At 37.7% G+C, this 15,851-nt stretch overlaps 1 protein-coding gene across 1 annotated transcript; it reads right to left on the bottom strand.

The window, feature by feature from the left end:
- Window positions 1–13,504: 13,504 nt before the first annotated feature.
- On the bottom strand, window positions 13,505–15,851 carry LOC129239318 (pineapple eye protein). Its single transcript, XM_054874755.1, has 3 exons — window positions 15,668–15,851; window positions 14,993–15,602; window positions 13,505–14,925 (listed from the first exon to the last, which is right to left on the bottom strand). The coding sequence occupies exons 1-3, from the start codon at window positions 15,785–15,787 to the stop codon at window positions 13,754–13,756; spliced, it is 1,902 nt and encodes a 633-aa protein (XP_054730730.1). The 5' UTR covers window positions 15,788–15,851; the 3' UTR covers window positions 13,505–13,753.

Here is a 15,851-nt window from a genome sequence, read left to right as displayed (position 1 = left end):
AATTAGCTACACCCTCGATGGCATATTTTTCAGGACCTGAGTAAAAGTTTCTCGCCATTTGTCGGAACATGTTCGTCAAAGCCCGTCCATCTGCACTCACTGATGCCCAAGATGCCAAGGTTGAATCTCCGGAACTCCACGGTTAATTGCTCTAATATGCCTGTTTCGTATAAAATTGTACATTCCACTATCCAATTCCAGTAGCCTGTTTCATATTAAGGGTGTTCGTCAACGGTGGATTTGTAAGATATTTCAAAAAATGGGCGATTTGACTCATACTAAAAACTAAAAGCTCTTTCAAAAGAGTCTTTCTCTTCTCCAAACTATAGTCTTTGTGAAATCATCTCCTGGGAGATGAAGCACAGAAGCTTAGTCAGACCTGCTCGTACTTTCGATGGCGCAGGCGCTCCATATGTTATCGTAGGCCTAATTAGCATGATGTACGTCTATTCCAGGATTTTTGGGCTACAACCTCTGGATTTTCCTGCTAATCGTTTGGACGCTTTTTTCAGTTGAATTGGCATCCATATTAAAGCCGGGATATTTAAATCCGCTAACCATTTCAATAGCGACTCCGTTCATAGTGATTTTCCGAATTCCTGGTAAGGATCTTTTTCTGGTGAACCACCTCAGCAAACTATATCTTCGTTAGGTATATCGCAAAGGCTTTCTCGAACTTACCGCAGATGCCGTTGTTATGACTCATATTTGCTGATGGAAATTACGTAACAACTAGTTAACAACTAGTCTGCACAGGTGAGCATGATAGTGACCGCAATTTTTACCTGAAAGAAGTAAATGGAGGCCTTTTTAAAGTTTGATAAGTTATCTAGTGATGTAGCTGTTTTTGAAAAAAATATGCGTTTTGAAGCAAAATAAAAATGTGTGAAGTGAACTGTTTTTGGAAGATTATTATATTCGATTTTTGTCAAGGCGAATCTTTTAAAGATATTATCGGTAAATCAGCTGGTTTGATTTTTTTCTTGCGCCGTGTCCATGTGACTGTCAGCCCAGATTGAAACAAGGCGAATTAATTTTTTGTTTTCTACTTAGCCAATACTTTGCTTTGCAAACGAATGGTGGAGTTAGCGAAGGATATAAGAGGAAAGTCATTTCAAGTTGGCACAAATATTACTGCGAACGATTTTAAACACTATTTTCAAAGCCTACTAAACCAACCGCAATTATTACGCAGCTGCGCTATGTAAAGAAGAAAAAACCATTGAAAATGCTAAAATAAATAAAGCGCCAGGAGAATATAATATAGAATACCATATGAACGGCTAAAGTTTGCTTCGCCAGAATTTCTGTTAGAGTTAAGGGGACAGATACCTGTAAAATTTCGGAAAAACATTTTTTTGACGTGATAACGTCTTATAATTCGATTTAGCCGGCTGCACGCACGAAAAAATGTGTCGTTACCTTGCTCATTAGTGTTACCTTGCTCATTTGTCGTTACCTTGCTCATTGCCGTTACCTTGAATGAACTGCAAGCGAAAGCGCGGAACGAACGGCAACGTTCGACATCTTGCTCTCTCCTACTTAAGTGAGCGTATATATGTATGTATATGCGCATATGTACATATATAAAATCACGTATTTGTATTTGCATATGCCTTCTTATTGATTATTATTAATTTGATTTACTTGAAGAATTTAAAATAAAACCAAGTTTGTTAATAATACCTGTTGTTTTAATGTTATTATTATTAATTTTTTTATTATATATGAAGGAAAAAATGTATGGTAATATTTACCACATACCTTATAAGATATGTTGTATACTAATATATGTAATATATATAAACATGCATATACATATACAATTTCGCGCAATTTTCAAAACGAACAAATCTATATGTAAAGATGCATACAAATCATATGGACATATCAAATATACGAATCTATTCCGTACGCAAGCAAATGTAAGCTAATGTGCTTGAACTGCAAGCGAGAGCGCGGAACGAACGACAAAGAGCACAATCGGCCCCCACGCTCGGCAACGTTCGACATCTGGCTCTGTCCTACTTGAGTGAGCATATATATGTATGTATATGTATGTATATGCGCATTTGTATATACATTCATATACTTGTATTTGCATATGCCTTCTTCCTGTGTGCATGGTAATGAACCATTTCTATAGGACGATGATAGAAAAAGTAGGAAATGAAAGGGAGTGTTTCGAGTGTAAAGTGTCTTGAAAAAGGCAAATCGATGATGGTGCCAATATCTTTCATGAATTTGATAAATGTTTCGTCATTTTTCACGTTTGTGTAAATGTAACTTGACCTATTCCATTGCAATTCCATTTACCTCCTCCTCTATATCCATACAAAATATCTATCAAACAAATAAAATCAAAAATTTGTTTTGAAAATTGCAACCATTCCATCAATATTTTCTTATGACGTTGTCACGTTAAACTATCGTCAGTAAACCGACTTTACAGACAACCTCTTTTTTTCATAAAATGTTAATATAATCCTTTAAGAATATGTCAAAAAAATATTAGATCGTAAATTTAAGTATTTCTTATATTATAGACCGTGACGACTCTATTCTTTGCGTTCGAGAGATGGGGGAGGAATTTTCATGTATTCAAACTTTAGACGCGTTTTTCTCAAAACTATATTTTTCGAATCAGCGTACACGACAACTAGAAAGTTATTTACCGATCTGCCTGAAATTTCAAGTTTTCATTACAAGTTTTCGAAAATAATTTTTCGAAGCAAAAATAGTAGGAAAATTCGCCCCAAAATTCATTTATTTTTTAAGCATTTTATTTCGCAATTTTTTTTATTTATTGTTAATTCATATAGAAATTATGACATTAATAAACAAAAAAACGTTTGGTTTTTTGTATTCAGGTCACTGACGACGATGCTACAATGCCTGCCGATTGAGAAGCCCCGCTGCGACCTTCCTGGAAGAATTAAGTGTAAATCCGCCATTTTAAATGATTAAAATAAAAAAAAAATTTATATTATTTTAATGTATAAATAAACTGTATGCCAATTTTGAAAAAAATATATTGACTTCTTCATTTTAAATAATTTTAATGAAAATCAGGGAAAATATGGCCGTTTACAGGTATCTGCCCCCTTATCCCGCAGCTTATGCGAAAAAATTAAGCTGCCAATCAGGAGTGATCCCGAGGATTGATCACAAAAATGACAGAAGTCGCTCGACCATATCTCAGACCTATGCAGGCGACTGCACAAATTGCAGTGTCCTGCGAGAATAAGATGCCTGAATCGCTTTTGATTGTACCCTCCTAATAAGGAGCCTGACGTAGCCCCATTAATTGATACCAGCTTATATCACTTAGCCTTAGCTCTTCGCTTTTAAGCTCTTCCTTGATGGTGAATTGCTCTATGACAAGGAATGGCTCTGATCATATTAATAGCGGATATGTCCTGGGACCCGTTGAGCCTGATGTGACTATTTAATCCTAAAAGAAGATGGAGTCTGTCGCTCAGCATGGCAATTGGCTCATCCCACAGTTGCCTTTCTAAATTTACATCTGCCCATAGACAGATGGCATACACTTCATCTTGGAAAATGCTGAGAAAACTACTCAGGAGCACCACCAGTTTTGTTTTGGGGTCATAGATGGTGGTGCTAGAAATTTCCTTAATGTCCGATTCAATTATGAAACTCTTCTTAACAACTATAGCCTTTGTGAAATCATCTCTTGGGAATTAGCAAGCGGCAGCTGCAGGCTCACACAATTCCATGTCGTTGGATTAGATCACTTTGTCTTTGCCAAAATCTTCCCTAGTCATGTTAAATAAGGAACGCTTGGTAAACTGCTGAATAACCATATGAAGCGATACTAACTCGAGTACTGCGGCTGCCGTAGCCGGAATGGGTTGGTGCGTGACTACCATTCGGAATTCAGAGAGAACGTAGGTTCGAATCTCGGTAAAAGACTAAAATGAAGAAAAAGTTTTTTTCTAATAACGGGTGCCCCTTGGCAGGCAATGGCAAACCTCCGAGTGTATTTCTGCCATGAAAAAGCTTCCCAAAAAAATATCTACCATTCGGAGTCGGCTTGAAACTGCAGGCTCCTGCATTTGGAGGAGGAGAAGCTCGTCCAAACACCTAAAAATTCAATAATTCACTCAGTTTTATTTAGTTTTACTTTCTGGTCGCTTTGTTGGTGTTCTTCTCCTTTCAGCAGTCAAGTCTCGCTCGCTGCTGCAGTGTTAAGAGAAACTCTTTTGTTAAAAGAACGACTTTTTTGCTATATTCGAGGTTATGTAACAAGATAAGGTATTCTTTTTGTAAAAATGTCATTATGGTTTCTTCAGTATTTTCTGATATTTTGTTGCTTGTTTTTACTATAAATACACCTCTTAATGCCCTATATCCCACTAAGAATTGAGGACCGGACGAAACGATTGCACCCCTATTGTTTTAATTCAAACGCTTTTTAAAGGTGTAAAAAGGTTTTCAATGTTCAGAAGAGTTGAGAGAAGAAGATTCAATATTCTTGCATAACCTTAAAAGGAGCAAAAAATTAAATGATAAAATTTTATAAGAATCGACTAATTTTCATTAGCACTAAAATCTTCTCAGATTGACCTTTTTTAACCTTCTTTTGTTTAATAATATTTTTTTTTAACTTATAGTTTCGGTAACTTTAAATTAAAAAAAAAAAAACAAACACGAAACTTAAAAATTTTCGCATTTTGGAAAAGCATTTTCGCATTTAAAAAAGCACTACATTTATTGCGAAGAGCAAATGGTTGGCAACACTGCACAACTCGGCAAACGTGACGTCACGCACTCTTGATGGGCGCTATCTTGTTTCTATCATTCTTGGGCTATCAACTTTTTTCGAAATAGTTTCGATTTGATTTATTTTCTTCTTTCAGTTGAAAATTATAATGTTTTCTTTCCAATTATATCTCTTATTTAGCCATAAAAATTTGTTTGCAAAAGTTATTGAAAATTTTTAAAATATTATTGACTTCTTTCTTCAGCTGGGATTTCATAGCATTAATCATTCATTAATGTTACATTTCGATTGAGTTTTTATGTAAGTTTACAATGTGAACTTTGAATTTTTCTAATTATCAGCTGAGTAGGTGTTGGTCGTTTAAGTCACCATCTGTTGATGGGGGTTTTCGCATGCCAGTATTCGTATGATTGGTTAAATGGAGAATATGATTTGTGCTGCGATTGCGGGTGATTTTTGCTACTGTATCGATATTGAGATCGCGATGGATATCTTCATTTGTTCTGAGTAATTTCGATTGTAGTTGTTGAATAGTTAGTTAGTTTTACTTGCAGTTCCCCAGGTTTCTATGCCGTATGCCCATTGATTGATTGGCACAATCATAGTTTTGTATATGTGTAAGTATTTTATTTACTACTTACTTTTCTACTATCTTATTAGAGCAAACTACATGAATTGTATTGTAAAAACTTGGCTTATCTGGAACTGCCCACATGTAGTACAGACACCTGCACAGAGTCCAGATCTCGACGTTATTGAGAATTTGTGGTCAGAGCTGGAAAATAAAATAAGAAACCATAATATTTCTAATGCTTCTGATCTGAAACGGGCACTACAGGAAGAATGGGATAAAATTAGTTCTGATAATACAGCAAAACTTGTAGAATTCCCGATTCAAAGCTGTTCTGAATCAAAAGGGAACCACACTAAGTATTAGCCGTAATCATGAAATCGAAATATTAATGAGTTTATGTTTTTTGAATACTTTTAATTTAGGGCATAATTTAAGCTGTGGCCTCAAAACTGTAACTGAATAATTTGCCATATCTTTCGTATGAAGAAAAAGTTTTTATTATTTTTTGTTATTAAATAAAACATGTTATTTAACAATAAAAAAATATGAATTTTTGCTGTAATGGAAGTACCATAAAATATATTTGATATTTTAATATTTTTTTTTTACTGCATAAAATAAGCTGTGAGTCACTGTTTTTCTTAAGTAGAGAGTGGCTTTGTCAGAGGAAACTCTTTTAGAATCGTTCGTGTGATTCCGTCATGTCCTGGAGATTTGTTTACGTAAATTTTTGTCTCAATTGCTTGACGTATTTCTTTGGAAGTAATTTTTATATTTATGTAATTGGTAACATTTGATATGTCTTGGTTATTATGTTGATATGTATGTAAATTTTTTTTTTTTTTTTTTTTTTTGTTTTTTTTTTTTAAATGGTTAATATTGAACATTTTGGTCTGTTTGTCAAATATCTTAAGTTTGTAGATATAAACAGACATAAACAAAGTTTTTCTAATGTTTTGAGCATAGTATTAAATCTTTCCCTAAACTGATTCATTTGTATTTATTGTATTTTGCTTGAGTATAATAAGAGGTAAACTGAAAAATATTCTTTTATTTAATATTTTTAAAAATTTTAAACATTTTGATTTATTTAATATTGAAAATTTTGTTATGGAGTTCTTTCAAATGAATTATCTTTAGTTCTTTCTTTCGTTTTTATATATTTTTTAATTTAAATTTGGGTATAAAATATAGATACATTTAAAATTTTTTCAAATATTTTGGGCAGTGTTCTAAATTTTTCTGAAAAGTGATTTATTTGTAAGAAGTAAACGGAAAGATTTAAAAAAGAGATTTATTCAATGCTGAAAATCTGATATGGAGATTTTTAAAGTGAAATATCTTCAGTTTTTTCATTTATATACACATATTTTTTTTTAGTTATTTGTAAAATTATTTCAAATAATTTGGGCATAATTTTAAATTTTTCTTAAATTTTCTGTTTTTTTGTGGGCTTGAGTATAATTAGAAATAAACCGAAAAAATTAAAAGCAAAATTATGACTAAAAAAATTTTTATAATTTTTTGATTTATTCAATGCTGAAAATTTGGTACGGAGTTTTTTCTTTTTCTTTTGTCATATACATTTTTAGAATTGTTTTTATATGAATTTTGTTGTATGAATTTTTTTGTAATTTTTTTTTTTTTGTAAAATTTTTTTTTTCCAATATTATTATTTTTATTTCTTGTAACATTGTTTTCAAAATATTTTTTTATATTTTTTTGTTAAATTTTTTTTTCATGATTGTGAACGTAGTGTGAAAAGTTTTCTGCCAATTGGTTTATTTGCAGGCTTGATTATAATAGGAAATAAATTGAAAAAAAATTATAATTTTAAGATTTATTATTATTATTGGTATTTATTGCAGTTTTTAATGCTGCTGCAATCTTTTGATGTTTTTAGCGACTATTTTCTTCAAAAAGGCCCACAAATTTTCAATCACATTTATGTCGGGACTCTGGACTGGCTGGACATATCGTATCTACTTCACACTTTCCAAGAATTGTCGATTGAGTAAAAAAAGGAGTTTGCAATTATTTTACCTGTTTTCTATTATTCAATATATTATTGCTTTCTCCGTTATTTTTTAAAAAGAATTCCACAGGCTTTTAAACAATTGTCGGTTTTTTCTCGAAAATCTTAAAAATATTTCCTGAGACCGCCATGTTGTTAATTTTGAAAAAAGATGCATAAGATTATCTATTAATAAAACTAATTTGTCTTGTCCGATTGATTTTAAATGAATCTTCAAGGACTTGTGACGATAACCGCAAGGGACTTCTGGAGAAACGGGCTTCACACAAACAGCGATCACTTTTACAATTACTAATTTTTTTTTCTTTAAATTTTGCTTAAGTCAAGTCGAAACATGATGTATTAATGCTATGTTGTTATTTTGTAAAATAAAGCAATTGACTAGCAAAAAAGAATTATTGAAAATAATCATTTTTCGGCTGGCAAAAATCCTCCACTGAACCCGCCCAGAGGGTGCCGGCTGGTAATAGGTACCACAGTAGTCCTGAAATAGGAGGTACCTAGCTAAGTTAATTATACAAAGTTTGGTGTTCGCTACTCCTCAATAGTACAACATCATTCGGAGTATCTTTAGCATGGTCGGGGGTAAAGGGCTGGATCAAGGTGTAATGCGACCCGTGCCGAGGATCTGTCAGGCTGGGGGCCCTTTTCAAAAATAACTCAGTCGTAAACGGAGCTTACGGATACCTGGCGCCCTCCGTAATAGCTAGCCTTACCTACGTAACTGGAGCTATGCGTAGGCGGACTTCTCCTTCTCCAACACTCGTGGGTCCAAAATGAATATTGGCAAATCTAAAAATAAAAATTCCAGGGAGACCGGTTCCTCCACTAAAGGACCGGAAGGAGCTTCCAGCTCTGCAATAAAGGCAGCGTCCTTGACGAGCCTCTCTTCAGCCCCAATTGCGACTGAGGCCAAGCCTAGTCAAAATTCGGGGGCTAACAAATCTACGGCTGGTAATTTGGTCCAGCCAAACAAGCAACTGTTGCGACAACCGAAAGTTGGTCGCCAAGATGAGGTGACTGCGACCTCAGTCAGCGCTAAAAGCAGTTCTCAGGTCCAGAAATGGCCTACAATAAAAATTTCTGACCCGTCAAAAGCTGGGTACCAGGAAAGGCGCAATGCGGCCAGGTTACTCACTAGAGTACACTCAACGCCACCAGCTGGGGAAGAACTCACTAAGGAGTTGCAAGAAGCGATCGAGTGGGCGAAGGCGGTACTACCCAATTTCCAGATTGAGCGTCCGGTGCATCCGGACATATCTAAGCGTCAGAGGTCAGCCGAGGGGGACAGCTCGCAGGCGAAGAAAATGAGGCTGCACAATGTCACGCCACACAAGTCTTTTGCGGAGGTTGCAAAAAACCGCATCATTATAGGCGTTGTAGACGAAAACGACCCTGAAGGAAAAATCCCCAAGAACCAGTGGAAATGGGTGAATGCTGCGCTGACGAAAGTAGCGATGGAAGTTATGACCAGCAACCCTGGGCCTCCTCCTTCCTGTACAGATGCAGGGTGGTATCAGGGGCAAATAAAGATAGTTGCTTGCGACGACGAAAGGTCGGTGCAGCTTTACAGGATTGCCATCTCTAAAGTTGGTGAAGTATATCCCGGTGCCAAGCTGGCGGTGGTCGAGAAGAAGGAAATTCCGTCTCGCCCAAGAGCAAGAGCTTGGTTACCAACTACTCCATCAGAGCCTGAGGATATCATGCAGCTGCTAAGAGCATGCAATCCTAATCTTCCAGCTGACAAATGGAAATTTGTCAAGTCTTTTGAGGAGAAGTCAAACACCGAGGTGGAGTCGAAAAGAGCCACTATGCAAGTCATGCTACTGCTGACTGAGGACTCACTAGAGCCATTGGCGAAGAGCGATGGCGAAGTCAATTATGGCTTCTGTAAGATCAAAATCAGGACATACAGAAGCGACATGTTAGGCCAGCTTGCTGATGATGAAGAGTCGTCTAGCGAGATGGACGTGCACGAAAAGGAGTCAATAGGCGTGGTCGACAGTATTGGACACGCTTCTTCTGGGGCGGATTTGTCAGAAGACTTTGCTAACCTGTTGTCGGAGAAAGAGCTCCTGGGGGAGGTAGACGCAGACGTAACCAGTGAGGCTCCTTCAAATAAATCTGCACCACAGTAAAGCAGCTACAGCAGCCCTTGTTGAACTAATGGCGGTAGAAAATCCTGACATTGTCCTCATTCAGGAGCCATGGGTGAGACAAGGGCGCATATGCGGATTGAGGGCTCCGCACTACAAGCTTTATGCTGCCAGCTGTGCAGGTAAAAGTAGGACATGCGTATTAGCTAAATCTAAACTTAACGTTTTCTTAATCCCAAAATATAGCAATGAAGACTTCACGACGGTAAGCTGGGAAGCAGGTGACATCGAATTTCGTATGGCGTCGATGTACTTGGCCCACGAAGAACCCGTACCACCACAACTGTTGGTGGATTTGATAACGGACAGCGAAACCTCCAAAAGCAGACTAATACTGGGTGGTGACGTGAATGCACACCACTCTGTATGGGGAAGCTCGGATATCAACGAACGTGGTGAGTTACTTTTCAATTACATTTTATGTACTAAATTGCTGTTATGTAATCGTGGGAACGATCCTACTTTTATAATCAGGAATCGTCAGGAAGTTCTTGACATCACCCTAGTCTCAGATTGTTTAATAGATAAGGTGGTTCAATGGAGAGTATTAGAGAAGCACTCCTTCTCAGACCATCGCTATATTGAATTAATATTAGAAGAAGAAATCCCTCAACCTACTAGTTTTAGGAACTACAGGAAGACCAACTGGCAGATGTATAATTACGAGTTGGAGAGAAATCTTCCCGAAATTCCCCCTTACTATCCAGAAAACGAGGAAGAATTAGATAAGCTAGTCAATTTGTTTACCGGAACATGTTGCAAAGCGCTAAATAAGTCTTGCCCTCTTGTCAGGCACAAGGGGAAGACAAAACCCCCATGGTGGTCCTCAGAACTTAGCCTTCATAAGAGTGTATGTAGAACACTATTTAATAAGGCGAAATACTCTAATTCGGAAGACGATTGGAACTTCTATTATGAGCAACTCAAAGTCTATAAAAAAGAGTTGAGGAAAGCAAAAAGATCTTCATGGACGTCGTTCTGTGAGGATATAGAAACTACAGCGGAAGCTTCTCGCTTAAGAAAGGTCTTGGCTAGATCAACGACATCTATTGGCTTTTTACAGAAGCCAGACAACGGCTGGACGACTTCTACCAAGGAGTCGCTAAGTTTACTATTAGATACTCACTTTCCGGTGAGCTCTGAAGTCTATAACTCGGGTTCTACCCGAACTTGCAACCCCAGAGTATCAGAATTTCAGATTAACTCAGATATCTCAGACATAATCAATGGAACTAATATTACTTGGGCTATAGGAAATTTTAAGCCGTATAAATCGCCAGGCCCTGATGGGATAATACCGGCACAACTTCAGCAGCCTCTGGCTCATATCACAAGGTGGTTAGTAACCATTTTCAAAAGTACTCTTCAGTTAAATCACATTCCCTCAGCATGGAGGGAGGTTAAGGTCATCTTTATCCCGAAGGCAGGTAGAAGCTCGCATACCAAACCTAAGGATTTCAGACCGATTAGTCTATCATCCTTTCTACTGAAAACATTAGAAAAGCTGATCGACTCAGTTATCAGGTACAGCGTACCCCACTCATGTATTTCCAAATCGCAACATGCCTACTGTAAAGGAAAATCTACAGAGACGGCCCTAAACTCACTGGTCACATCAATTGAAAGCTCATTTGAGGTTAAAGATTATTCACTGGCAGCCTTTTTAGATATCGAAGGAGCTTTTAACAACATCCTGCCTAAGGTCATAACGAACACGCTGTCAGACCTGCGCATCTCCGGAACCTTTGTGAATTTCATTGAACAGTTGCTTACGAGCAGGTTCGTGAATTCGACGTTGGGCTCTTCGGTGATGCGCAGATCTGTCTGTAGAGGTACTCCTCAAGGCGGGGTGCTTTCTCCTCTTCTGTGGAATCTAGCTATGAACAAGTTGTTGCTGGATCTGGAGGAGAGGAGAATTAAGGTTGTGGCCTACGCGGACGATGTAGCTATAGTAATAAGGGGGAAGTTTCCAGACACCCTCTGCAGTCTAATGCAAAGAACCTTAAAATATGTGGATACTTGGGCCAAAACATGTGGTTTGAGCCTGAATGCGGCCAAAACGGAACTAGTGTTGTTTACAAGGAAATATAAAATTCCCGACTGCCGGCCTCTGACACTCAACGGAACTCTTTTGCTGGTCGGTGAAAAGGCCAGGTACTTAGGTTTAACCCTTGACAGGAAACTTTCATGGAAGCTGAATGTTCAGGAAAGAATAAAGAAGGCTGCTACGGCGCTTTATTCCTGTAAGAGAACTGTAGGCTTAAAATGGGGACTAGCCCCCAAAATAGTTCACTGGCTATATACGGCCATTGTCAGACCAATTATGACCTACGGAGTCCTGGTCTGGTGGCCATCCCTTGATAAGAAAACTTCCATTAAGAAACTAGATAGTATTCAGAGGGCGGCAAGCCTCAGTATCACTGGGGCGCTCAAAACAACGCCAACTTCGGCTCTAAGTGTTATGTTGCATCTACTACCAATTGACCTATATTGCAGACAACTGGCCGCCAAAACGGCTCTAAGATTGAGGGAATCATCGATGCTCAAGACAAACAAATGGGGACACTCGCGCATACTTGGGATGTTTCCAGGTATTCCTAATACCACCGACTTTTGTGACTCGGTGAATACATACCTAGACAGGCCTTATACAGTCCATTTTCCATCCAGAGAGGACTGGGTGAATGGGTTAACAAACAACGAAAACGTGGTTAGTATATATACGGACGGCTCAAAACTCAATGATCAAGTGGGAGGTGGTGTATATTCGGAAACTATTTTCGCCAATTTTTCCTTTCGCTTACCTGATCATTGTAGCGTATTCCAGGCCGAAATCCTGGCAATCTCAGAAAGCCTTTTAATGCTAAATAAAAGCGTAGTCACTGTTAGAGATATCTTCATTTATTCCGATAGTCAGGCAGCTCTGAAATCGCTTCTATCAAGCAAACACTCGTCTAAGACAGTAAAGGAGTGTTACAAATTATTAACAACACTTGCACAGTACTTTTCTATTAATCTACTCTGGGTGCCAGGACACAGTAACATTATAGGTAACTGTAAGGCAGATGAGTTAGCTAGATTAGGCTCCTCGCTCCAAATTAGTCAGGACAGGCTTGACATACCTATGCCCCTGGCAACATGTAAACTTTTGATAGACAGATACACCATTAGTGCTGCTAACTCCAACTGGAGGCAGTTAAACACCTGCGCTATAAGTAGGCTAGCGTGGCCCGAATGGAACATGGGTCGAACTAAGAGTCTACTTAAGTTAGGCAGGAGGGATCTAAGGATTGTCGTAGGTGTCCTATCTGGGCACTGTCTAATAGGAAGACATGCCAGTAGATTAGGGGCACCATCTAATGACTATTGTAGAAGCTGTCAAGATATAGAGGAGGTAGAGACAATCGAACACCTTCTATGCGGGTGCATGGCTCTGTGTAGAAGGCGGTGGAGATTGCTCGGTTTCGCTTATCTGGACAGCATTGCAGATGTTGCAAATCTCAAACTATCTAGTATAGCTAGCTTTTTAAAGGCCACACAATGGTTTAGAGAGGACCAAGTTGAGTAGGATAGGACAGTTCCGGTGGTATCACAAGGGGCCTCTAACTGGCCTAGGTGCGTCGTAGGACAGCCACTTCACCTAACCTAACCTAACCTAATCATTTTTCGGGCATCTGACTACCTCTAACCCCTTAATAAAAAAATTTTTTTACATGAATATTTATCAAAATTATCAAGAAAAATTTGAACAATTTTAAAAACTCACTTTATTACACTAAAATTGAGTGGACTATAAAACTGCGTACTCAAATTTTTTTTAAAGATTTTTAATCAAAAATTTAAAATTTTGATGAAAATTTGTTGCATTTTTATAAATCTTTTAAATTTTAATTTAACTTTGTTTAGCTATTATATTTGTTGTAGAATGGGCCTATATTTTTATAAAAAAATAGAAAAAATTAAAATAAAAAAAAGGAAAAAAAGTAGTCAAAATTGATAAAGCATTTTGAGTATTTATTATTTTCACCCTGAGTCTGTACTTGACTTTGGACTAGCAAATACATATAAATACATTTTAAACCTTGAAGGTATCATAAGTTTTTAAAATTTTCATTTAAATTTAACAACATTTGTATAAAACTAATTAAGTAATTAAGTGGAGAGAGCAATGCTGCACAAAAATTTTCTTTTAAAACATCACTGAAGTCTCTTTTTCTCACTTCGAGTACTCCTTTTAAACGCTATGTCGCATACTCTGCAATTATAGCATCGATCTTAGCGAAAATGCCGCAGTCATCACTGCGCGCTATAACATCGCTATCGCTCAACAATTGACTAGAGTTCTGCTCAATGTGTTCCAAGCTCATGCCAGCGAACCTCTGATCACGCATGTTGATGCGCACAGTGGCAGTACCCATGCATTTTCCCTGAACATCATCATATTCGAATACCTCCAAACTTATCCACTCCTCGTTCTCTTCAGCTTGTGAAGAGGAAGATACAACCGGCGATTGATTACTCTCATCCGGTGGGTTTGTGTTTTGGATGCAAGCTATTTCTTGCGTATGCTCAATGCGGGGCACTGATGTGAGGCTAAATGGTTCTGTCGTATTTTCCGATTCTGTATGCTGTGTGGCTGATATATTTGGAGTACAGACATCAAATATTTGTGTTTCTTCATCTTCGATATTGTGACTAATTGGATGTTGGGAAGGTGAAGCTTCTTTAGCAGCTTGTGTTTTAACTGCATCAGGGCAAGAGCTTTCAAGTATTTGTGTTTCTTGAACTTCGCTATCGCAACTAATTGGATGTTGGGAAGGTGAAGTTTCTGCAACAGCTTCTGTATCAGGGCAAGAGCTTTCAAATACTTGTGTTTCGTCATCTGCCATATCAACTGTATTAGACGGAGGAGGCGTAGCAGGTTTTTGTATTTTTACATTTGCTGTGTCTTCATCGGAACTAGCGATTTCAATCATTTCTAACTTATCATCACTTTTCTGACACGTGACTTCAACGCTAGTTTTAATACTTGCATTGTATACTTTTCTGTTTATTGCAGCAGAATTTCCTATTGATGAATTCAGTTCCAAGTTTTGTAGCGGGATTACTGTAACAAAACTATCTGTAGATTGCACGTCATCGTCGTCAGAGAAGGAAGCTATACAATTGGGTACGGCATTTACGCTCTTATTGCTATTTGTTTTTGTCATAAAAATGCTTTTATCAATAACGTCGTTGACATTCTCAGTTGGTAATCCTTCCTTGCGATTTATGACCGTTGACTCTGTGCGCGCGCATGTGGCACATTTGAAGCTAGACATCGGTTCTTTAGCATTTTCCTTTCCTGACAAGCATTTCGGATTATGCGCACCCATACTGCCACACAAAGAACAAAGAATCAAAGACCATTTGCCTAAAAAGATGAAATGATGTAGTAATTTTTGTTGTTCATGTAAAAGAAATAAAAACTATTTCCGAACCTTTATTATAATCTCGACCTCTTGGACACAGACACACCTCCATATTACAGGTTCTGTGTCCGCGATACAAGTCGACATAGGTATCCTTCTGTATCTCCCAATGTGCATCTCTGTCGGGTACAAAAACACCCTGCAGCCGCACTGAATCGCGGAATTCCTTGCTACGACACCAAAGGCAACGTAAGTAATAACCGGCCGCCAGTGCATACTTTTGCACGCATACATTATGCGCATACCCTTTATTACAGCATTTGCCAAATATGAATATCACCTCATTGTAGAGGCCCATTTGTTCGCGACAAATGCTGCAACGCTCAAAACTTGATGGTCGGCTCTTGAGTCCAACAGGTTGGAGTTCTGTCTTTGGTATGCAATCATCGCAATATGAACGAAAATCACCATGAAATGTCAGGAGACAGCGATTTTGACGTCCGCAACAAATATGAAAGTAATCGTTGCACTTGTGGCATTGTATGGAGGCATTGGCACGGCCGCAGAAGCAGCACACACGTTTGGCAGCTGCATTGATTTCTTTGCGAATATCTCTTAATAGAAACCCATTAATGCCGCTGCAATCCTTCCCTCTTTGGGGCAAGTTGGTAGAGAGGAGCTAAAATAAAGTGCACACATCATGTATGTAAGCATTTTGATGTTGAATGTGTGTGAAGTATTTACCAAGCAGAAATAATGAACGACAATATCACGGCTTTGTTGCCAATCGCCAAAGAGTAGCAGATCGAAATTGCAATTAGTCTTATCTTTGCAAATATCACAGGTTTTATAGTCTCCAGCCATCTTCAAATAAAATTCAAATGAATTTCAAATTATACAAATTTGTTTATAAGCGCCTTTTGGTAAC

The sequence above is a fragment of the Anastrepha obliqua genome, chromosome 1, assembly GCF_027943255.1.
Source record: "Anastrepha obliqua isolate idAnaObli1 chromosome 1, idAnaObli1_1.0, whole genome shotgun sequence".
Classification (NCBI taxonomy): domain Eukaryota; kingdom Metazoa; phylum Arthropoda; class Insecta; order Diptera; family Tephritidae; genus Anastrepha; species Anastrepha obliqua.
Note: the sequence above shows the minus strand (reverse complement) of the source record. Positions and strands in the feature narration are given on the sequence as shown.